Raw genomic sequence first — 23,063 nt, 5'->3', positions numbered from 1 at the left:
TATAAGTTTCATGAACTAGATCCATATATTTTCTTAAGTTATGATGACATTTCAAAAACTTAACCTTAGGTTAAGATTTTGATGTTGATTCCCCCAACATGGTCTAAGTTCATTGACCCTAAATGACCTTTGACCTTGGTCATGTGACATGAAACTCAGGCAGGATGTTCAGTAATACTTGATTAACCTTATGGCCAAGTTTCATGAACTAGGTCCATATACTTTCTAAGTTATGCTGTCATTTCAAAAACTTAACCTCAGGTTAAGATTTGGTGTTGACGCCGCCGCCGCCGCCGTCGGAAAAGCGGCGCCTATAGTCTCACTCTGCTATGCAGGTGAGACAAAAATGGTCATTAACTTTTAAAATATCTTTAAAATATACTTTTTCTGAAAGGAAATTTCACGAGGATTAAAAAACTGGCATTAAAAATTAGGGTCGGGTCAACTGCTGACATCCTATGAGTGACAATGTTTGACTTTGTAGGACCCCAAATATACTTCATTTCAGACATCCATATTTTGTTTCTCTTTGCCCATACCATTGCAGACTTACCAGATTTGTAAGTTCCTACAGATGATATATAAATTAGCGGGATTTGTATATTTCATTAAGTTAATTTTGATATGCAAATTTATGTTAAGTTCAAATATCCAACAAGTGGAATGCCTCTGGCCGTCTCACCTGCATCACGCGATTCAATATAGCAGCAGTGCTGATTTTGAAAACTACTATAACTCGCACAAGATGTTCAGTGATACTTGGTTACTCGTATTTCCACGTTTTATGAACTAGACCAATACACTTATAGAGATATGATGGCAATTCAACAAATACCCCCAACGTGGCCAAAGTTCTTTGACCTTACATGACCTTTGACCTTGATCATGTGACCTGAAACTCGCACAGGATGTTCAGTGATACTTGATTACTCTTATGTCCAAGTTTTATGAACTAGACCAACACACTTTCAAATTTATGGCTGTAATTCAACAAATACCCCAATTTGGCCAAAGTTCATTGACCCTAAATGACCTTTGACCTTGATCATGTGACCTGAAACTTGCACAGGATGTTCAGTAATACTTGATTACTATTATGTCCAAGTTTCATGAATCAGATCCATAAACTTTCAAAGTTATGATGGTAATTCAACAGATACCCCCAATTCGGCCAAAGTTCATTGACCCTAAATGACCTTTGACCTTGGTCATGTGACGTGAAACTCATGCAGGATGTTCAGTGATACTTGATTAACCTTATGTGTAAGTTTCATGAACTAGGTCCATATATTTTCTAAGTTATGATGGCATTTCAAAAACTTAACCTTAGGTTAAGATTTTGATGTTGATTCCCCCAACATGGTCTAAGTTCATTGACCCTAAATGACCTTTGACCTTGGTCATGTGACATGAAACTCAGGCAGGATGTTCAGTAATACTTGATTAACCTTATGGCCAAGTTTCATGAACTAGGTCCATATACTTTCTAAGTTATGCTGTCATTTCAAAAACTTAACCTCAGGTTAAGATTTGGTGTTGACGCCGCCGCCGCCGTCGCCGTCGCCGTCGCCGCCGCCGTCGCCGTCGGAAAAGCGGCGCCTATAGTCTCACTCTGCTATGCAGGTGAGACAAAAACCAGGGTGCGACATAAGCGCTTGCCCGATTGCCCGAGCAAGTAAAAGTTAGAGTCGGGCAAGTGTTTTGAAGCAAGACAAAAACTGATTGCCCGAATCGGGCAAGCAAAATTCTCCTATGGAAAGAAAGATTCCCCATATTTCACCATCAAAATATAGAAAAGAAAAAGAGACAAAAAAAGCAATATCATTAATTTCTTCTTTCAAAAAAGTTTATAAGTCATGATTCGAATTGCAAAATTTGCGCCATTTTCTGCAATAAACACACAGCTCAGAGACGTACACACACACACAGAATCAATGGCAGTCTAGCATACCTAGCTAGCTAGCGCCTAGTCCACGCAACCGATGATTGTAGTTAAGTTTCTACGGAGTACGGTGCTGCACGAACGAAGTTTTCTCTGGAAGAAATCTCCCATAGAACTGTCAAAATTCACATTTCTTACTAATGAAAATTCTTGTAACGTCCATATTTCCTAAAAATTGGGGTAGCTCTGTCATTTGTAAGCAGTAAAAGGAGAAATTTTCACTTCTGTTATGCTTCAAAAAGATCGGGTTTCGAATGATCGTCTGTATTGCACACACGGAAATACATTGTTTGACAGTCCGACATATGCATTTGTGTGTATGTTGATAAACGTGGTTTCTTTGACTATTTTTTTTAGCCAAGGAAATTTATAAAATTTCTTCTTTATTTATGACTGGATAGTTTGAGCTTTCTTCCTCTATATTTTCTTTCTTTCAGCCTATCTTTCCTTCTTTTCTTTTCATTCTTTCCTTCTTTAAATTTCCTTCCTTCTTTTGTTCATTTTTTCTGTTACTATAGCTGTCTTTCTTTTTGTCATTCTTTTCTTTCTTTCTTTTTTCTTTCTTCGTTCCATCCAACCTTTGTTTACCTCTTTCTTTAATCCTTCCGTCTTTTTCCCCTTCCTTTCATTCTTTCTTACTGTCTTCCTTCCGTCCATCCATTCTTTACCTTTTCTTCCTTTCTTCATCACTTTCATTCTTTCTTTTCTTTATTTCTTTCCTTCATTCCTTCCTTTCTTTTTGTCTTCCATTCTTCCTTTCTCCTTCCTTCCTTTCTTTCCTTCTTTCTTTCTGATTTTCTTTACTTCTGTCTTTCGTTCTTTTGATCTTTCTTTTTTCCATCCATCCTTTCTTTCCTTCCTTATTTTTTCTTTCTGCCTTCCTTCATTCCTTCCTTCATTTCATTCTATCTTTCTTTTCTTTCTTTCTTTTTTTCCTTCCTTCCATCTATCATTGTACCTTTTCTTTCTTCCTTTCTTCCTTCTTTCCTTTCTCTCGTTTTCTTTCTTTTCCTTCCTTCCATCAATCCTTTACCTTTTCTTTTTCTCTTTTCTTTCTTCCTTTCTTAATTTCTTTTTCTTTTTTTATTTGTTCCTTTCCTTCCTTTCTCTTCCCCTCAGTTTTTTTTTCTCTATTTTTTTCTTTCTTTTTTCTTTCCTTCTTTCTTCCTTTCTTTTTCTTTCCTTCTTTCTGATTTTCTTTTTTTTGTCTTTCGTTCTTTTGATCTTTTTTTTTTTCCATCCATCCTTTCTTTTCTTCCTTATTTTTCTTTCTGCATTCCTTCATTTCTTTCTTTCTTTCGTTCTATCTTTTTTTTTCTTTTTTTCCTTCCTTCCATCTATCATATTATACCTTTTCTTTCTTCCTTCTTTCCTTTCTCTCATTTTCTTTCTTTCCCTTTTCCTTCCTTCCATCAATCCTTTACCTTTTCTTTTTCTCTTTTCTTTCTTTCTTCCTTTCTTTCTTTTTAACTTTTTTCTTTTTTATTTGTTCCTTTCTTTCCTTCCTTTCTCTTCCCCTGAGTTTTTTTTTCTATTTTTTTCTGTCTTTTTTCTTTCCATCCTTTTTTCCCTTCTTTCTTCCTTTCTTTCTTTCCATCTTTCTCTTCCCCGCAGCAATTCTCTCTCTCTCTTTATTTCTTTTTTTTCTTTCTTCCTTCCTTTATTTCTTCGTCCTTTCTGTCTTTCTTCTTATTTTTTTCTTTCATTCTCTCCCCCTCTCTTAATTTCTTTTTTTTTTCTCTGGTTATTTTCAGTGAATTCCCCCTTTTTTATTGTGTCCTAGTCCCCTCCAAAATGTATGGAAAATATATGAGATCAGGAAATTAATTACAGAGCATATTGACCATATATTTTGTCATGATCAAGATAAAAATCATTAAAAAAAAAGAAATACAACTACAAGGTACATCAGTAGTCATGTTGAAAAATGCATTTTTAAAGCCGTCAATGGTATGGTATGTACCATAAGGCTATAACTTGTTTTGAAGCAATAAAACTTTGTTTTGAAGGATTTTTTCGGGCAAGTGAAATCTATATTCGGGCAAGTATTTTCCAGCTATTTGAAAATTTACTTGCCCGACTGGGTAAGTGCTTCAAAAAAATAAATGTAGCACCCTGCAAAAACGATATTTTGAAATAGTTTTTACTTTAAATTTCTTATAAATCATAACAGATTAATGATTCTATGACGTGTAGATGTTTTATTATACGTGTTATATTGGAAGGCCAAAATCAAAGGTAGAGCCCCTAGTTATGCATGTTTAATACTAACAATACAACAATACCATAGAGTCACATGTAACACACGTACTGCTTTCATGGCCACCGGCATAACTACCCTTGTTTTATTCATTTTAATGAGCACTGCAGTGTCACAAATTGATGCACATGCATATACATGTAAGCGTATACAATCATCCCTACTGCAGCTTATATACTCAGTTTTCAAATGACATCACATCCATGACAATATGTCTCCACTCGGCTGGAAAATCACCTTATAAATAATGTATAAATACTTGTGTGAGAATTTTCGGTGTTTTCTATGTAAAGATTTTTAGCGTTTTCTCAATTATCGTCAGAGGCAGATCAAGGATTTTCCAAAAGGGGGGGGGGGCACATTTTTCCGCTGAAAATTTGACAAGCAAAAAAAGAAAAAAGGTTCTCACTTAAAAAAAGGGGGGGTGTCACACTCGGGTAAAATCTGTAGTTTTACATTACAAATTTTGATTATGGCTCTCATAAGGGGGTGGGGGCATGGGCAAGCTGTGTCCCCCTAGATCCACCACTGATTATCATTAATATTAATTTAATTGAAATCAATTATGAGGAGTGATGGATTATACAAGTCTTGTCAAGCTTTAGCCCCCTGTATGCCAAAGTTATTCACATTTAAAATATACAATGTGTCTCTCCAGTAGACTCTGTGTCTACCACTTGCCAAGGTTGGCGGATTTAAAATCACATTGATTTAAATCGCGATTTAAATCACTATTGTGGGGAACTAGTTTGTACATTATTCAAGTTTATTGCAGTTTTGTTTGTTCATTTCAGTTTTGGTTACAAGTTCATTACTTTTAAGCCAGAGTTCACAGAGTTCTTTAACCCCTCTCTCATTTTCAGGACATTGCTTTACTCCAAAATAACCATAATTTACTTTCCCCTTTCTTCAGTCTCCATCAGCATTCTTGCCTTTAATCCTCATTTATCTTTGTTATCCCCATCTCCTTTGTTACCCTCATCCATCCTTCATTCCTTGCATCCCACACTTGACCATTCCTTTTGTTATCAAATTCCTTTATCTCTTGGTCCTCTCTTCAGCTATGTTAATTACTCCCCTCCTCTCTCTTGGTTGACTGAATCATGAATATTTATGTTGTAAGACTCCTTATGTGTTATTGGTTCATATTCATGATGATACGTTACTTCTGTTGTCATCTTCCAAGTTAATTTGAATATGTAAACATTGAAATCTAGTACCTTGTGCAAAGAAAGCCTAGAGAAGAAATGAAGAATAAATTATGCCCTGCCAAGCTCAGGCAGTTGAGCACAGGCCTTCAAACCAGCAACATCTACCTCTGACTTCATCTGTTCTTGTTCTGTGTTGGTAGAACCCACGTATACTTAGAGCTAATACTATGTTTATTTTTCTTTAATCATTGATTTAAATCACTTCCATGGAAACATGATTTTGTTTGTGGCGATTTGTGTGCTGTCGCCAAGCGAAAGACAATGAAATCAAGATGGCGACGTGAACACGGTGGCAAGTTTTCCCCGTCTTTTCATAACATTTTCCTCGTTTTTGAATAAATTCTTGTTTAAAAATGAAATCAATATCGTAGAAATGTCGGAAATGAAGTTGTATCCCATGTACATGATTTAGGGCTAGATCTTTTTAATAGAAGGAATATAGAAATCTCGGGGCCGAAAGTTTGAGCAAATTGAGGTTTTTTGGCAGTACACTACCAGACTACATTGTATGTGTAGATGAATAGAATCCCTGGGCCTGGCTTCGTTGAGAGTAAGCATACGTTAGTAAATGATTTTTACTCTCTAGAAGCCTCCTGGCTAAGCCTAAGCCATCCCTCAAGAGTCAAGTGGAAACACTGGATAATATTAATAACTTTAAGAGTTTTGCATGCACTCGACGCTCTCGCTAACGCTGCGGGGCACTCACTTATTTGGGGTAAAGATCGCCAACAACGTACAACAGCCGGTGTATTCTAGCCGGTGATTTTGCTCATGTGCTATTCCAACACATAAATCATGGAATCGTGAGATCGACGATTCATTCCTGTGCCTGACAAATAGCACACGCTCGTAATGGAACTTACCTCTCGTGCTCGTCGCGGATAACAGCCGTGATCGCGATCGCGACAGTAAAACATAAATATTCATCTCATTAAATTAGTATCATAAGTTAAAACCAAAAGAGTTTGAAAGACAAATCCACCTCGTCACACAAAAAACAAATTCTGATTAAAATTTTAAGAAAGTGGTAAACTTACAAGTTTTTCTCGCTTTAATAACAAGGAAGCAGGAGGTACGCACGTTAGAAAGAGCATGTAAAAACGTAAAGGTATATCTTGTAGAGAACGTAGAGGGCCTAGGGGCAATAAGTATTTTGACAAACCAAACATATACGGACAAGAAAATACTATGTCATTGAAAATTACTTCAAAGAAACTAAGTGAACAAACATAAGGATTTGTCATTATATTTGCCATTATAATTTTTTGTGCATTTTGTATTTCATATTTTATGTATGTAGGAGATGGCAGCTTAAATAAAACGTTGTATGATTATCTCCTTGAGACCTAGCTTGACTATATAATCACCGTTAACTTGCTGAGATTTTAAACACAAGAGAATGAAGGTCAATATTGAGAAAAATCGATGCATATTAAAAAGAATCAAAGTCCATCGGGTCATATAGTGAAGGTGAAAATCTACATTCACCAGATTCGCCCTCATTACATTTTGTGATAACACATTATGATCATAATGCAGCTTGACAGCTGAATTGACGAATGGTTCATACAAACAAACAACATAAGAAGCCTTAACAAACTTACAACAAAATAAGAACGCAAAAAGAAATAATTGCATAAATGAATGAATTTCAAATATTATTATTCATTCTGTAAATTACTTGCTCGATTCATAATTTTGTATTTTTATGGTGAATTACCAACTGACCAAACGAGAATGTTGTCTTAATTTAAGAGCTAGGTGCCGTTACCACAACCACTGAACACTGTAAGGGGAAGTCTACCTCGAGAAAAAAGACTTGCATTTGAGGGGGGGGGGGGTCTGATGTAGTCGAATAATTAAAAAAAAATGACGTCTTGGTATAAAACTTATATTAACTTAATTTGCAATCAATTGGTAACTAATTCCTTGGGGGCTTGATTTTGAAAGGAAGTTGCATAAGCCTAGTCACCATGGTAGCTGTTACCATATCCATTGAATGTCAAAGTTAACATATAGTTATTAGTAAGTTATGCCATGAGGTAGATGTTTAAAAAAAAGCCTGGAACAAAGTATAGAAAACAACAAAAGGGTGAATTGAATGATAGGACCCTGGAGAAAGAAGAAGAAATATATGGATGGCAGAAGAAATGTGAGGGGAGGAGGAGGTGGCTGGCTATACAGTGCCGGGAGAGAGAGAGAGGGGGTGGGGGAGGGCTGATAATTATGAAAGAAACATGGGCCTGAGAAAGGTTCGTCCCTTTTTCTAAATACATCTGAAGGCAAGTTAACAAATCAGTTCCAAAAATAATAATAATAATAATGATAATATCTTGAAAGTGCACAATACAATGTAAAACTCACTCCCCGGCCCCGACATCGCACACATGCATAATAAAGCGTTTTATTGAATAAACACTCATTACATAAACAAAATCTGATGTGAGTGTGTATCACAATGACTGAGTAATGAATGATCATTGACCCAAATATTACCAGAGTTAGATAGTGTCAGGGTAACCTTCGAATTAGAAAAGCAAACAGATTAGTCTAGGGTGACAAAATATAAAATTTATACAGTCTCATGCATAGAGCAATGATGTTGTATATCAATAATTACTCCCTTATTACTCATACATTTTTATATACCCTGGTCTATATTTTTTAGTAATCCATACATACGGTAGGGCATAGACCAGGGCAGTGGCGTTCCTAGGATTTTCCACAGGGGGGGGGGGGCAAAACCGTCCGCCAAAAAAATTTACAAGCAAAAAAAAAAAAAAAAAAAAAAAGTCTTCAATCTCGTCAGGGGGGCAATAAAGGTCTTCAAGCTCGTCAGGGGGGGGGGGGGCAAAATAGGTATTTCGAGCTCGTCAGGGGGGGGCAGGGATACGTCCTTTGCATGGGTTGTGGCTCGTCAGGGGGGGGCAGACTGCCCCCCTGCCCCCCCCCCCCGTAGGTACGCTAGTGGACCAGGGTATAGAATATAATATTTTAAGAAAATATTTCCTGGCTCACTTTGATCGCTGGTAAAATCGTACTTAGGGTTGTTACTGAACGGGACAGCGCCGAAATCCTTGTGTCACACACCTATTAATTGTTTAGGGGGGATGGAACAATATAGATCACCCCCTGAACCAGGGGCGGATCCAGGATTGGCAAAAATTTGACAAGCAAAAAAAAAACTAAGGGTATACTTCGTCCACGAAAAAAAAAGACAAATGAAGCCCAAAAAAGTCTTCACTTTCAAAGACTTCTAAGGGGGGGGGCACACTTCTCTTTTAACGGCATTTTTACATTGCAAATTTTAATTGTGCCTCTCAAGGGGGGCACGGGCCGGCTTTGCCCCCCCCCCCCTTGATCCGCCAGTGCCCTGAACAATAGGTGTGCGGACGCAAGGACAGTAGAACGGGAACAATATCATTGCAAATCCAGGTTCAAAAACAGGGAATTGATTAAAAAGTAATGTCCGACAGAGGAGAGCTAGGGAATATTACATTAATTTTTCTTTGTTATATATTGTCTATATTAGACGAAATTAGTGAATTGAGAAATTAATTCTCTGTAATGACCAGCGACCCTCTTCTCTCTTAATACTAGCGATCATTGCTTTGTTCTCCTATATAATTATGACTAATGACTCCTCCTCATGACTGGCTACCTTCTTCTCCTAATATGTTTAGGCTTATCTGTCATTTTGAAGTCAATCTTTACCTCAATCTGATTTTGAATTATCCCAACCACGTACACGCGGTGCCTTTCCGGTGCCCTTCCCGAACTCCTTCGGAGAAAAACAGGGAGTATTATAATAGGCCTATAAGTTTGGAAAAGACACTATATTCTAAAATTGGCGCCCCGACACCCAAGGGTGGAAATCTGTCCCTAATGAAGGTGGGGGGGGGGGGGGACCAGGGGCTGGAAAATTTGACAAGCAAAAAAAAAAGGTTATCACCCCAAATGTAAGGTCATCTCGTCCAAAATACATGTTTTATTTCGACTTTTTTTTAATGATGCATTTCTTTCCATCATAAAAGACCCCAAAATAGTATATTCGATATTGTGTCCCCAGTACTATTTTGGGTAGGGGGATGCGTCCCCCTGCGATTTCCTCCCATGCCCACCCCTCAAAACAATAGGGTGAGTGCATGGAGAAGGCCTAATGAAATATCGACCCTTTTAAAAAGAAAAAAAATAATTATTTGGACGTATACGGGAAAGTCACAGAGCAATGAGTAGGGGATGAGCCATGGCCTGTGGCCTATTTTTTAAGATCTTCCCCTCGACCTATATTGGCTACATCATTTTTTTTTCCCGCGAGGGGGGGGGGGGGCGGGGAGGGGTTGTCTGACCACGGCTGAACAACACCCCCCCCCCCTCCGATCCGGACCATGGGTTAGAAATAATTGGGGCATCCATTTGCCTGCACCAGGGTTAGGTCGGCTAGTTATAGTACCGGTAGGCGAACTAGCTATGCACCTGTCATCACGCAGGTATGGCAACCAGTGACGCTGTCGCTACCCTCTTATTTGGGGGCCGGGGGAGACTTGCAAGATCGGGCTGATATTATTTGCTCCACATAAAATCGACCCCTTAATAAAATTTCCAAGGATCTCGATCAATTGGCATAAAATATAAAAAAAATAATAATATAAAAAATAAAAAATAAAAAAAAAACATACCGTATATAAATAAGCAGACAAATTTAAATGGGGCAAGGTAAAAAAAACATGGAGATAAGGGGAAAATGAATGAGGAAAAAAAGTATAAATTCCTTGAAAACAACCGTGGTGGCGGCCGACGATCGGGGACGGTCCGACGTCATTGACTGAAGCAGGAAGAGGGCAGGAATTAGCTTTCCCCCAGGGCCCAGATTCGACGCCTACCGATCCAGCGGCTGCTCATCAATCTTATGCCCCGTCCCAAAAATATGCGTTGTCTATTTGTATGTTTTTATTGTGTAAAAATTATGAAAATGAGTCAATGAGATTGTTGCCAGTTTACTTCTGCGTTATGGGCCGATTTGCTTGTAGATCTTGAATTTGCATTGGACGATTTGTGCAGTAAACACCACCCGGATGCGCTATGCTGCAATTGGAATTGTTGGCTGCAGAATTACAACGTTAACTCAGCTGGAACTGGAAAATCGAAGGCGGGGGTTGCTGTTTCGGTGCTTGATTAAAAAATTATCTTCGAAAAATGGGCAAACCCAACCCGACCAGCGGAGGTAATGAATCTTTATATAGCTATGCACCTATTTATGAGCTAATTTGTATTGAAACAACAAGGACAGACAGGTGAGTAGAAAAGTGATGTAATAACACTAACCAACCTTGACAGAGCCTGAGCTGAGTCTGAGATGAACGTGAGTGAGCTGAGCGAATGCCCTGTGCAGTACAGTGTGTGTGTGACTGTGTGTTATTGTTTGTGTTTTGACCACATCCTCACGGATTGAATTTATGTTTTTACCTCACTTGTCGGTACCTCATTTGTCCAACCATTAATTTCTAACCAGTATTTGTAACTTAATAAACTTAGACCAAAAGCTTCAGTCTCTGTTATGTTGGTTGTTCAGCTGAACTCCGTTGGCTTCACTCACCAAATACAGAGACCGAAGTTCTAGCGCGATCTGTACAGGGGACTCAATGGCCATATGTTTATGTACTTAAGAGCGGATAAAACGGGGAAGTGAATTTGCGCGACAGCCGAGGTAAGTCACTGTTTTTGTTCCTTTTAACTTGATTTTTCTCTGTTTTTTGGCAATTAATGCCAAGAGGGAATATTAATTTGCATTTTGGTCGCGTTAATTTTCTAAAATTTTATTCATTAAAGACAAAAATTGAAGAGCCCCGACGGGGGGATTTTGCATTGCAAGTCCCCTAATGGTGGCTGCACGATAGCGAGCCGTCTGTGTACGAGGAGAAATTAAAAAAATAAAAAAATGTTAAAAAACTCCTCGAAACAGACGGCTGCCAGCTGTCTAAATAAACTATGCCCAAATGTCGATGTGTCGTGACTGTGTTTGATTGAGCACCCAGTCTTAGCCAGGTGGCTTCTTGAGAGTAAAAATCATTTACTAACGTAGGCTTACTCTAAACGAAGCCAGGGAGTCCTTCCTATTCATCTGCGTGGACCGCAAAAAACCCTGAAACTTTCGCCCCCGAGATTTCTACTTTCCTTCTAAAAGATCTAGCTCTAAAATCATGTACATGGGATAAAACTTCATTTCCGACATATCTACGCTCTCGTTGTTATTTTTAAACAAGAATTCATTAAAAAAAATGAAAAAATATTGTGAAAAGACGGAAGAGACTTGCCCGATGTTTACGCCGCCATCTTGTTTCTTATTGTACTTCCCCAACGTTATGCGACGCTCGATGAATTCTTGTTTAAAAATAACAACGAGAGCGTAGAAATGTCGGAAATGAAGTTTTATCCCATGTACATGATTTAGAGCTAGATCTTTTAGAAGGAAAGTACTAATTTTCAGCTTAGTTTTTGCCCAGAGAGCCTAACCTAACCCAACTCTATCCCCTGGAAAGTGGCAGGTCCTGAGGGAAGCCCCCCCCCCAAAAAAAAGCCCCCCCAAAAAATAAAAATCATAAGGCACATACATGTAGATCAATTACCACAATGCCAGTATGCCACTTGAAAACATTCCATCTATTAATCGATTTTGGGCCTGTTTCATGCTTATAATAACAAATATCTATTATCAGCCAATCAATTAAACGATTTCAGTAGCTTTAAACTGTTTATGCAAATTTGCTATTCATCATAAATAAGTTTTATGAAAGTTAGCAAATGGGGCCCAGCTCTTCCTACATGTACACTTTGTAAAATATATACAGTCACTGAGTGTTCATAGTTACCAGGAATACATGTACAAAGTTATTTTTGTCAAGATATCATTTTTATTTGATCTTCAAGAATAAAAACTATATTGATATTCTAAAATCATTCTTGTCTTGCAAATGAAATTTAATCTTACATAACAAGAGATGATACAGTAAAATCATGCTCGCATAGATACATGATGGGTGTACCAATTATAATTACCCTCCCCCCCCAAAAAAAAAAAATAGAAAGATGCTTACATCCTTGTTGGTTAAAATAAAAAGGAAAAGGAAATAGTGTGGGGCTATTTAATTTCTGTGTTGTCAGTTTTTTACCATAACAGAATGGTACTGAATAATTCAGTACATCTGTTATGGTAACAATATTATGCATAATACCGTAGAGACGTAATATTATACATAATAAGGTAATATTACATTAAAGGAAGGCAGCAAAAAGAACAAAAACAGAGTATATAACTCACTTCAATGACTTCATAGTGTGAAATGTGTGGATATGGGCCTTCAAAGCAAATTACTAGACGAGTTGAATATTGAAAAAAAAAGGATATTGTAACTTAGTATTTTGTACTTTATCCCAATGTTGGTCCTTCCTACTGTAAAAAAATAAGAGACGATGATAAAATGGCATATTTTTCTTGAAATGATGCATACTAATATGATATTTACATGTATATTGTATTGTATTGTTGTTTTATCAGAGAAATTCCTGTAATTAGAGAGCATTGGCATACATGTACAGTGCAAGTGCATTTGAATTAATATTGACATCTCATTGATCTAATTGGATATTGATTAAAAAATAGGTGTGTCTTACAGAGATAAAATGAAGATAAAATTGTTCTCAGAATCAAATGAAATGACAGTGTTAATTTGCTTTTCTCATTGAATATTTTGCTTCATAAGTTTGTAGGTGTGTCGAGTAATAGAATCAGAATACTGATTTGGAGAGATTTTAAGTATATTTTATATCACTGATTTTTACTGATATAATGTGAATCTTAAAATACCACCCCTGTAGTTTAGGACTGGTCAACAATGTTCAGTCAAGCGAACATGTATTCTGTCCAAAAAACATAGTGATGTCTACAATGTCACAAGCCCCCATGAGTAGGCTATGGATTACTAGCAGTTCTCTAAGTATTTGTAAGTCATGTGAAATATATTTGTTGCTTGTTTTGTTGAGTCAGTACAGTCAAGCTCCATTTAGTTCCATGTAATGTTATGATTGATTGAAATAAAATAGATCCAGAATAATGTAATATTGTCTTTTCTTTTCTTACCTTTTTATTGACAGGAAAACCATGTTGATGCAATGCCCTATATGTTAACATCTGAATAGACTATGGATTTTGAATTCATCATGGCATGTCTCTGGTTGTCCTTCATGTAGCATGCATACATTTATGCCGGTTTGCCATTAGGACAAAGAATCTGTACCAAGGCACAACTGACAGAAACACAATGGACTGCCGGTTTCTTCATAACCCTTCAAAAAGTTGATCTTTGCAATGCCTTTTCGGAGAGTGCAGGTGTCCCAGAAGCCAAGAGATGCAGTGTCTCGTCGGAGCTCTCATAGTCCTTTGAGACAATCAGCGATGGGGAACAGACAACTTACCCCATCGGCTCCACCTGGAAGAGGCAAAAATTCCCTGTTAAACAAACCTACAAGGAAAAATGTTCTTCATGTGAATAGAGCAGTTGGCGATGGAGGATTTCAGAAGAAGTCCTCGTCTGGAGCCGTAACAACGGTGGGAACAACAGGTATGATTCCTTTTCAAAGAGCTTCCAGAAGAGAACCACACGTAGAACCGCAAGCCACGGAAGTGTCTAAGAAGTTGGTGTCAAAGAAAAATGATGTCTCTCATAGGCAGTCTCTTGAGCAGCAAGACAGTGGAACCAGCAACCTAACCAACAGCAAAGAAAGGAGCTCAGCATCAACATCAGACTCAAAGACTCTCCAATCAGGAGGGTCAAATACTAGAAGTGTGAGGCCCAAACTGAAGCGACCATCTGTTCCCAAAGATCAGATAAAAACTAGTCGATCTTCCCAAAAGACTTCCAATCATACAGGTGCCATTAATGTTGATTCAGGTGCTAATGGTAGAAACCCAAGTGAGGTGGAATTGGTCAATGTAACCTCCACGAGTCCCAGAAGAAGAATTGTAAGGCGCAAATCCCAAACCACAGCAGCTGAACGAAAAAATGATAATGATGATGTTCACTTGGCTTCATCAATAAACGAAAATGAAAGAACTAATGATGTATCTCTGAGCTCATTTGAAGTTAATGGAGTTGAAGATGACCAACTGGACATTGTATCTTTGTCACTTGACGTAGGAAACTCTCCCAATAATAATATACCAGTGCCGAGAACAGTTTCGCAGCCCTCGGATGAGAACTTACCAGAAAGAACAGTAAGGAACAATGCAAGTGAACATTCAGAGGAAACACCAAGGCTAGATAATAGGAGACCATTGTCTCGATCACAACCATTGAATCAGACCCTACCAGAAGGTTACCATAGACCGGGAACTGCCAGACAAACTTCAAATGAAGAGTCAGAGAACAATCTAAGAAGACAAACTGAACTACCCTCTGAAATGCTTCCTAGACCCCTGTCTCAATTTGAGACTGGCAGACCGACTTTTCAACCAGCGACAGCTATAGCAACAGATTTTCATGAAAGTTCTCAGGTCACATCGGGTCAAGACAGGCAACCAAACAGTGTCAGAAGAAGCCTTGAAAGATTAGGAACTGGATCAGAAAGAAGTATTACGGGTGAAAGATCAAGGCTTGCCCGGCAAAGTGCATTAGGTTTGTCATCGCGAGGTAGACCAAGAGAAATGATTGATGTCAATTCAGCAGTATCAGAATTGACCACAACTGTTCCTCAATCTCCCAGAACACAACCTGGAAGAGTTGGTAGAAACTCTAGGTTAGAGGCGAGTACTGCATCAACTGAAGAAGATGTATGGGTTCCTCGACTAAGACCAGATAGTGGGGATTCAACCTCTCCCCTTCATGATCAGAACCCTAACTCTTCAACCCAATTGCCATTTTCGTCAGAAGCATCAAGTGTCCATCACGGACGAAGTGAATCCCCTAATGTGGTGTTCAGAGACAGTCCTGTGACAGGGTTATTACATAGAAGACATTCCAGGTTGTCATCATCTGAAAACGAAACATATCCCTCAGTGAGAAACACTACTAGAAATGCCCCAACTGTTCCTAGCAGAAGTGGTCTCTACAGAGCCCTGTCACTCAATAATGACAATACATCTGCAAGTGAGTCAAATGCATCTGAAATAACAACAACTATTATTCCATCACAAAATCAGAGAGGTACTAGGACAAATAGCAGAATTGGAAACATCGACAATGATGATGTTGCGAGCTGGAGACAAATTGAAAGGGAGCACTCCTACCCATCAAGGGAACCCAGACAACGCCTGATCTACCAGGATCGCAATAGGGGTCATGAGACAATCCTTAACCGCAATACGTCAGGACATAGAATTGTCCCACCCAGTATAGATTCATTTCCAGACATCAGTGATGAGCAGGAATTTCCTCCGCTTGGTAACCCTGCTTCTCCTGCTGGTGCTTTTAGAAATGGCAGTGGCCAGGTTCAGACATCGCAAGGTAGTGGTTCGGATTATGGTTTTACGGCAAGGAACAGAAGAAGTGAGACACCTCCACCAACACCAACACCTGGCAGGGATCCCCCCGAAGAAAGGTATGTTCTGTTGTTCTAATAGCTTGTTTACTCCACTTGTCAACGACAAGAGGTGCAAACAGTTTGCTGTTTAACATTGATTATAAGGGGTTTACTGTTATCAGAATACATTGCCATTGAATGTTTTTCATCTGTATTTGACTATTGCATTCCATAGAACCCTGCAGTAATGTACATTAAAATGGAGTACCGTGGAAATTGGCAGTTATGAAAGTAGGGAATTGTGTTTAACCCTAATTGAGAATGCCAGTAATTACAGTTGGAATATGGTTAGATATAGAAAAAATGTGCTGTGAAAAAAAATCCATTATTTCCCAGTAGGCCTACAGTATGTGGTGCCATTCCTCAATAAAAGTCATTTAACATGAGTTAAACTTTACATGATACATGTACTCTAATTTGGCAATGGGATGTAAGCAATGAAATCACTGTTTAAAATGCAAAATGACAACTCTTTCAGTAAATTAATTCTTTTATCATTAATTTTTATTCATGCTATATCTATATTTCATTTTTTCATAGTAAGAAAGAATAGAAAATTGATCATTATTGCCAATTTGAGTAGCAAAAGAAGATTGATTTTTTACCTAATGTTAACTGTAAACCTCTATGGCAAGGAACTCTTCTTTTTCCTGTTATGTTACAGATTGACAGGAGATGACCCTATGCCCATGGTAGACCACCTTGTCTTGTTAGCATCCCCAATCTTTGGTCCTCTTATGCTGCAAGCCTCTCCCGCAGTTCTTTTCAACATGCTATCTCGTGCCAGAAGAGACTTTGGGGGAGAATTTGTTGAATTGCTGATTGAGGTAGGCCATCAGGTCCAGTGTATTTTATATATTGATATATACCATAATTGACATTGCTCGTGGCTATAATAACACTTGTATATCTGCAACAAACTTAGAAGGTTCACTTTGCCAACATCCACTTTAATTTTCAAAATAGGCAATTGAGAGAACATGTAATTATAAGTTTAAACCCCTATAAAAACAAAATAAGAAGGTGACAAATTTTAAAGAAATATGATTTTACACACTTACAACACAATGCACACAGGCACATACACAAATTGAGGAAAAACACAAGAACTTCTTTAGTCAAATGAGCAGTTGGGTTGATTGTACCTGTACACGGAGACCATATCATAAGTTTTTCTTTTCTTTTTTTTGTATAGAATGTAGTGTTGAACCTCCTTGCCCAGCACACGTTTGATGGTGCCAACCAAACTCAGAACAACAATGGAGCGCCCCCTCCAGCCTCACAGGAGACAATTGAATCCTTGGAAAAGGTTACTGTTACCAAGCAGATGGTCTGTAAGTAAACAAACATTCTCCTGTGTCTGTCTTGTTGGGTATTGCTAGAAAATATTTGCAATTGAATGAAAATCTTTTTTTGTTCTTTTGTAATTGATTGATCAATTTTAATTGTAGCAAAACGGTCTACACTCCTTGTGGCAAGAAGCAGATGAACAATCAACTGAAGATTTTCAGTTATTGATTGGTTTAGGGACCCCTGCCATCGTGAATATACAACAGAATACTCTTGATCAGCTATGACTGAGAGTTACTCTCAGGTGTATAGTTTTTGCTAATGCTCTATGTTTAATATTTGTTCATGCATATAGCTGTTTCCAGCTGATAATGCATTCATCAACAAGATAGCCACTTCATTATGAACTGGACATCCAGTGCGCCCCGAGTATATGATTGAGGAAATCTTTGATCAGCTGTGACCAAGAGCTACTCTCAGGTGTATATTTTTGACTGATGCACTGTGTGTCATACATTATTTTGTATATTGCCCTTTCCAGCTGATGATGCATTCTGTTCTATCTGCCATTGCGAGTATATGATGGATGAAGTTCTTGATCAGCTTCCATGTAAACACAACTTTCACAACCATTGCATCACAGTCTGGCTTAAAAAGGTGGGTCATTTCATGTTTTTACACCGGCTCCCCCATCCACCTCCGATCCTCCCATTTTTTTTAATGTTCGTCTTAATTTTTTTCTCACTTTGACTTCCCTCCTAGAACAAAAGAAATGACTTGTCAGGAATGATCTTAAATTAAAGTTTGGTTTCATTACTAGGTTTGGTTAGTCCAATGAATGTATTTTAATGGAATAATTAAGATCTCTGCAAAGCAGAAAGGAGATAAAGACAGCTTTTCCTTTTTAAAGACATTGCTGAGAGAAGGCGCCATACATTTATATTTGAATATAGTAAATTTTCACAGAGAATCGATAGTTGAAAAAAATGGATTTAACTGGTGCTACACTTTTGTAAGATTGGCATGTAGATAATACTGATTATAATTCAGATTATTGACCATAATAAGAGGATTAAGTAAACCATGTGAATAAATGATTTTAGCAAAAAAAAAAAACCAAAACAAACAATCAAGAATATATCATAAGTATATGGTGGGATCCAAAGCAGACACATAAAGATTTTTAATTATTGACCCCAATCTTGCAAAAAAATAAATTGAGACCAATAAGGGCATAATACAAATGAGTGAAAGAATGAAACAAAACATGTAATCTTCAATCAATAACTACATGTATATTCAAATTTGATTTTTTTTTTCAATTGAATTACAGTCTGGAACATGCCCAGTGTGTCGTCACAAGCTTTATACAGACAGTGTGGACTAGCAGTCATCGTACTATTCACCATCCAAACCCACGATTAGGATTGCTTTTAAAGTACACCGGCCTCTCTGAATGAACACTGCATGGTTGAAGATAAACATTATTATCCTACATGTGGAAGGCAGATTTATTCAAGTGTACCTGTAAATGTAATGTGAAAAGACATCATTCTTTATTGTGGCTCAAAAATGTATTTCTCTATTTTTCATACTGGCAATGGCCGTCATTGGGAAACTAAAAGATTTTTCTGTTCTTAGGAAGGTGGTTAGATGATCATGGATGTTAATTGTATAATCCATTTTGTATTACACACTGGAGAAGTCAGTTTGTAAATTGAAGTCAGGATTCAAAATCATAGTTTAGATTTATAATGAAAATCAGGTTTACAAATGCACATTGCTTGTCAATGGAAACTGTTGGTGCAAATGTCTTCCACGTACAGCCATTACCGTTATATGTACAGTCCATCACCAATAATGTGCCATGATAAGTTAATTGTGTGAATGACAATCAATTTCTTTCAATAAAAAGATTCTTTTGAAAGAAGGAAAGAATCATGTGCTGAAAATAATTTTAGCATAATAAGTTTATAGATCTCTGCCCTCCAAACAGCACTCATATTTGTCCATCTGACTTGATGAAACTCAAATCAGGAATATCTGACCATCATATCATAATAAAACTGTTCAACCTACACCAAGAACCAAATATTTATTATTGCTTTGCCATATTAATAACTGTCATCTTTATACATGTTAAATGATACATTTTGTCAAGCTTAAAATTCTCTTTCATTTGATATAAAAAAATAATGTGAATACTTCTTGCATAAGAAGTAAATGATTTGAAGAGAAAGGTACCAAAAGTTGGTTTGGCAGGCAGTTTCCATATTTAATAGGAAATGCTATAGATAACAAGGTTTATTATACCTTTGAAAATGATGATTTAATCCAGAAAAAATGAGCAAGGAATAACAAAGATCATTCATTTCAAAGTAGGGCTTGTGGTTCTTTTCTTTTTAATAATTTTTTTTCTTACTGACAACCACAGCCTACGATAGGATAAAAAATAATGGCTGATCTTCAACAAATCAGAAAGGTGATGAATGGATGAAAAAAAAATATTACTGTTAGTCATGCAGTGGAAACATCTAATTTTCCCAGAATTATAGAAATGCTGGCATGACTTGAACAAGTTATTTCTCTGTCAATTTTCTTGATGGCAAGGTGTTGTATCGTAAGGCAGGAAATGAAATATCTGGAACTTTCATGTTTCTTTGAAATTTGAATTCTACCCGCTAAATGATTTTTGGTACCCTCTCTACAATTTATCTTTCTCATTCATGCTTGTGATTGAGGTATATTTATAGATTGCTAATTCTCATTTTCATTTTTTTTCCTGAGACACACTGTAAATCCCATATTGGAGTGAAGGAAACAAAAAAAATGTCCAAAATATATGCGTGTGTCACATCAATAATCAGTCTACCTTCTTTGTCTCACCCACCCACTGGAGGTGAAGGTGAGACTATGAGATCCAAATGGCATCCATCTCTTGTCCATCCGACCTTCATAAATGTTAAAGTTTACCTGCAAAACTCTTTTAATGATGCATAACTTTGTAAATGTAAATCAGCAATCAAACGTGGGTGATAGATGTTCTTCGGGTACATTCATGTGGTCTCTGCAATGGCATGTATGGTATTGCGATAATTTTAGTTAGCTATAAATCATGGACATCATTTTGATCTAAGACCTCCGTAACAAGCTCTTATAATGTGTCATGGTGCTTGCAGATGTTTTATCTCTGTAAAGTAATATATAGATATTTTTATTCTTAGGTGTAAATACAGATGTATGTTCTTGTATTATATACCATTCACTGTATCCTATTATAAATGGTTCTACTATGGAAAGAAACAAATTTATTCACTCGTGTCGGAGTGAAAATATTTTCCTGGATATTCATGAACTTCCTATGGAAAAATGTGTATGTACTCTACTGTATGTGATAGAGAGTGATTTGTTTTGGGTGCTATGCCTTCTTTGGAAGCAGATTAATAAAGAGCTTTTGGTAATATCATTCATTAAAAAAACGGAAAGTGAATAATGCATTCCTAAGACCCAGTGAAAATTTGAACAGAAATCATTATTATTCAATTCTTTTTACTAACTTTACAAGAGTTTCGATTGAACGGTTATTTTTCAAACCAATTAGCTGTCTTTGGTTTCTCTATTTCAAATGCAGTGGCATGTTAAGGGGGCAAGAGGGGCATGTGCTCAGGTGGCTTAAAAAAGGACCCCTACCCCACAAAAAACAAGAACAAATTGAGCAAGATAGGCTATAGGTTTCAGAATGTATGATTTCAAAACAATTGACGTTGGAAGGGGCTCAATATAAGCACTTGGCCTTGGGATAAGCCGTTAGCTGATTTTCTTAGATATGCCCCTGTGTAAATGTGCACTGAGTAACAAAGGGATCCACAAGTGTTGATTTTCATGATTTTTTAGTCCCACTTCTAGGTCACTAAATACTTAGCTTGGTCATAGATATATCTTAGGAGTGTGATTGACTACTCTCTAAACAATTACAAAAAAGAGAAAAACTAGTGAAAATAAAGTACAAAGCCAAAGGAAAATGATGAATAAGACATCGCACAGATCTTGAAAAACTGGATAAAGATTTAAACTAAAGTTTAAAAACATATAGCTACAATACAAATAATACAATTTCATTCAATTTTTTACTGGTGGGCTTATCGATATATTCCTCATTGAATCAATCTCGTTTTCTGTGGATTTGTATATATTCAGGTAAGCAGAAGAAAGCTTGATTAAGCCATTTAATTAAAGTGAATTTTCTCTTCCACTCATTTACATTATCTTAATTTCATTGTGTTTTTCATTGGACATCAATTGAGTTGTACCAATTGCAACATGGCCTTTTCTTGTGGAAATAGTATATTTTGTCCTCTTGAAAAAATCTTGCCTTTGTCATTAACTATTGTAAGTACTTGTAATTGGTTTTACCTATGTTTCAGTCTTTCATTGTCAATAAAGATCTGGCAGATTGTATTGTTATTATCATTTTTTTTTTTACTAATGTTGAACATTGCATTTGAAATACATGTCCATGTACAGCAATATTTTTTTTTTCAATGTGAAATATTGAACCACACTGTCTTATTTTCATCATTTCATCATGGTAAGATCAATTTATTTGTGTGTACTTTGTTATGAGAAGATGCTATTACTCCTGCCTTTTGTATTAAACATGGACAAGAGTACACAAGTTAGTTTGCATATCATCTTATGAATATATTTCTCAAAAATGCCTCGTACATGTTTGCATTTGTAACCAAAGGTAACTATGGGTCAGAAAAGGAAGTAAATTGGAGCAAGTATGTACGTTTTGTTTTCTGTAGACCTACTCATGCAAGTTTTGTATGAGGAAGATAGCCTTTTGTATTCCATGTGCAGTGATATGTTGATTGTTACTGAGTTGATGTCTGTATGATAAGTTAACTTTATTTTTGCTGATATTGCTTTACTGGTGCAGTGAGTTTTATTTTCGCCATATAGGTAAATAATTGCTGCCCCCAGAACTAAAGGGGAAGGAGAGAGAAGGGGGGGGGGGTACTTTTTACATGTCCTCCTAAACGAATATTTTCTTTATGCAAAACATACTTATGTTGTCATTTCATCGTGAAAAAGTATACAACAGATGTTATCAACATGAACATCATTGTAATAATGATACATGAATTGTCTTGGTTTGATTCAATGTGTGATTAAAATCAAGAGATCTTGGAACGAATGGAGAACTTCATTTTCTTTATCTTTTTATCCCTGGTCATGTTGTTGTCTACCACCGTGTACCAAGCACATATATATTATTTCATAACTCTTTATGTGAAGGCGACAGAGAGAGAGAGAGGGGGGGGGGTTAGGGCAATGTATAAGTCTCGGAAATCAAACTCAACATAATCGATGTCGGGTGAAATAATTGCAGAAGCTTGATATGAAAGTGGATTTGGATTTCTTCCCTCAATTTCATTTTATTATTTTTTCCCTTAAATTCACAGACAGGCGCCACCTTTCCGACGGTGGCATATTCCCTTACAAGCTTTAAAAAATTAAGAGAGGGGGAATGAAATAACGATAAAGAAATAAGCAGTATGATATCCTCGCCATTTCTCGGTTATTATTCTTTATAGTCCGAAATTTCGTGAATTTTTAGACTTATGCTTTTCAGCCCTCTATATTTTTTTGTTTAAAGGGGTACTCCAGGTTGAAAAAAAAATGATTAAAAAACACTGAAAATTTGATCAAAACCAGAAAAGGAATAACAATAATTGGTATTTTAAATATTTCCGGTGAAACAGTTCTAGGCGTGTCTTCA

The 23,063-nt window shown here is 37.0% G+C and overlaps 2 protein-coding genes across 3 annotated transcripts in view; one reads left to right on the top strand and one right to left on the bottom strand.

Moving 5' to 3' along the window:
• Positions 1-6,539, bottom strand: part of LOC129257466 (NK-tumor recognition protein-like) — a 64,813-nt gene extending 58,274 nt beyond the window's left edge. The window contains exon 1 of the mRNA XM_064096801.1: positions 6,451-6,539. The gene's annotated coding sequence lies outside the window, so the exon portion shown is untranslated. The remainder of the gene's footprint in view (positions 1-6,450) is intronic.
• Positions 6,540-10,193: 3,654 nt separating this feature from the next.
• Positions 10,194-22,490, top strand: LOC129257467 (E3 ubiquitin-protein ligase RNF12-like). Of its 2 annotated transcripts, none has more exons than XM_054895792.2 (6): positions 10,194-10,637; positions 13,565-16,006; positions 16,653-16,815; positions 17,184-17,322; positions 17,820-17,935; positions 18,612-22,490. In XM_054895792.2, exons 2-6 carry the CDS (start codon positions 13,779-13,781, stop codon positions 18,663-18,665), a joined length of 2,700 nt encoding a protein of 899 aa, XP_054751767.2. In that variant the 5' UTR covers positions 10,194-10,637; positions 13,565-13,778; the 3' UTR covers positions 18,666-22,490. The 2 variants fall into 2 exon arrangements, with proteins under 2 accessions (XP_054751767.2, XP_063952870.1); XM_064096800.1 differs by having other exon boundaries at positions 10,228-10,707.
• Positions 22,491-23,063: the final 573 nt, after the last annotated feature.

Source organism: Lytechinus pictus, chromosome 3, assembly GCF_037042905.1.
Source record: "Lytechinus pictus isolate F3 Inbred chromosome 3, Lp3.0, whole genome shotgun sequence".
Lineage (NCBI taxonomy): Eukaryota > Metazoa > Echinodermata > Echinoidea > Temnopleuroida > Toxopneustidae > Lytechinus > Lytechinus pictus.
The sequence above is the reverse complement of the archived record's forward strand: the minus strand, read 5'-3'. Positions and strand labels throughout refer to the sequence as shown.

What these genes read in the sequence shown, in the direction of transcription:
- LOC129257467 (XM_054895792.2), top strand. Translation starts at nt 13,779, where the DNA reads ATGCCTTTTCGGAGAGTGCAGGTGTCCCAGAAGCCAAGAGATGCAGTG. An exon ending in AGGGATCCCCCCGAAGAAAG is followed by an intron (nt 16,007 to 16,652) that starts GTATGTTCTGTT and finishes GTTATGTTACAG; the next exon opens with ATTGACAGGAGATGACCCTA. An exon ending in TTGTTGAATTGCTGATTGAG is followed by an intron (nt 16,816 to 17,183) that starts GTAGGCCATCAG and finishes TTTTTTGTATAG; the next exon opens with AATGTAGTGTTGAACCTCCT.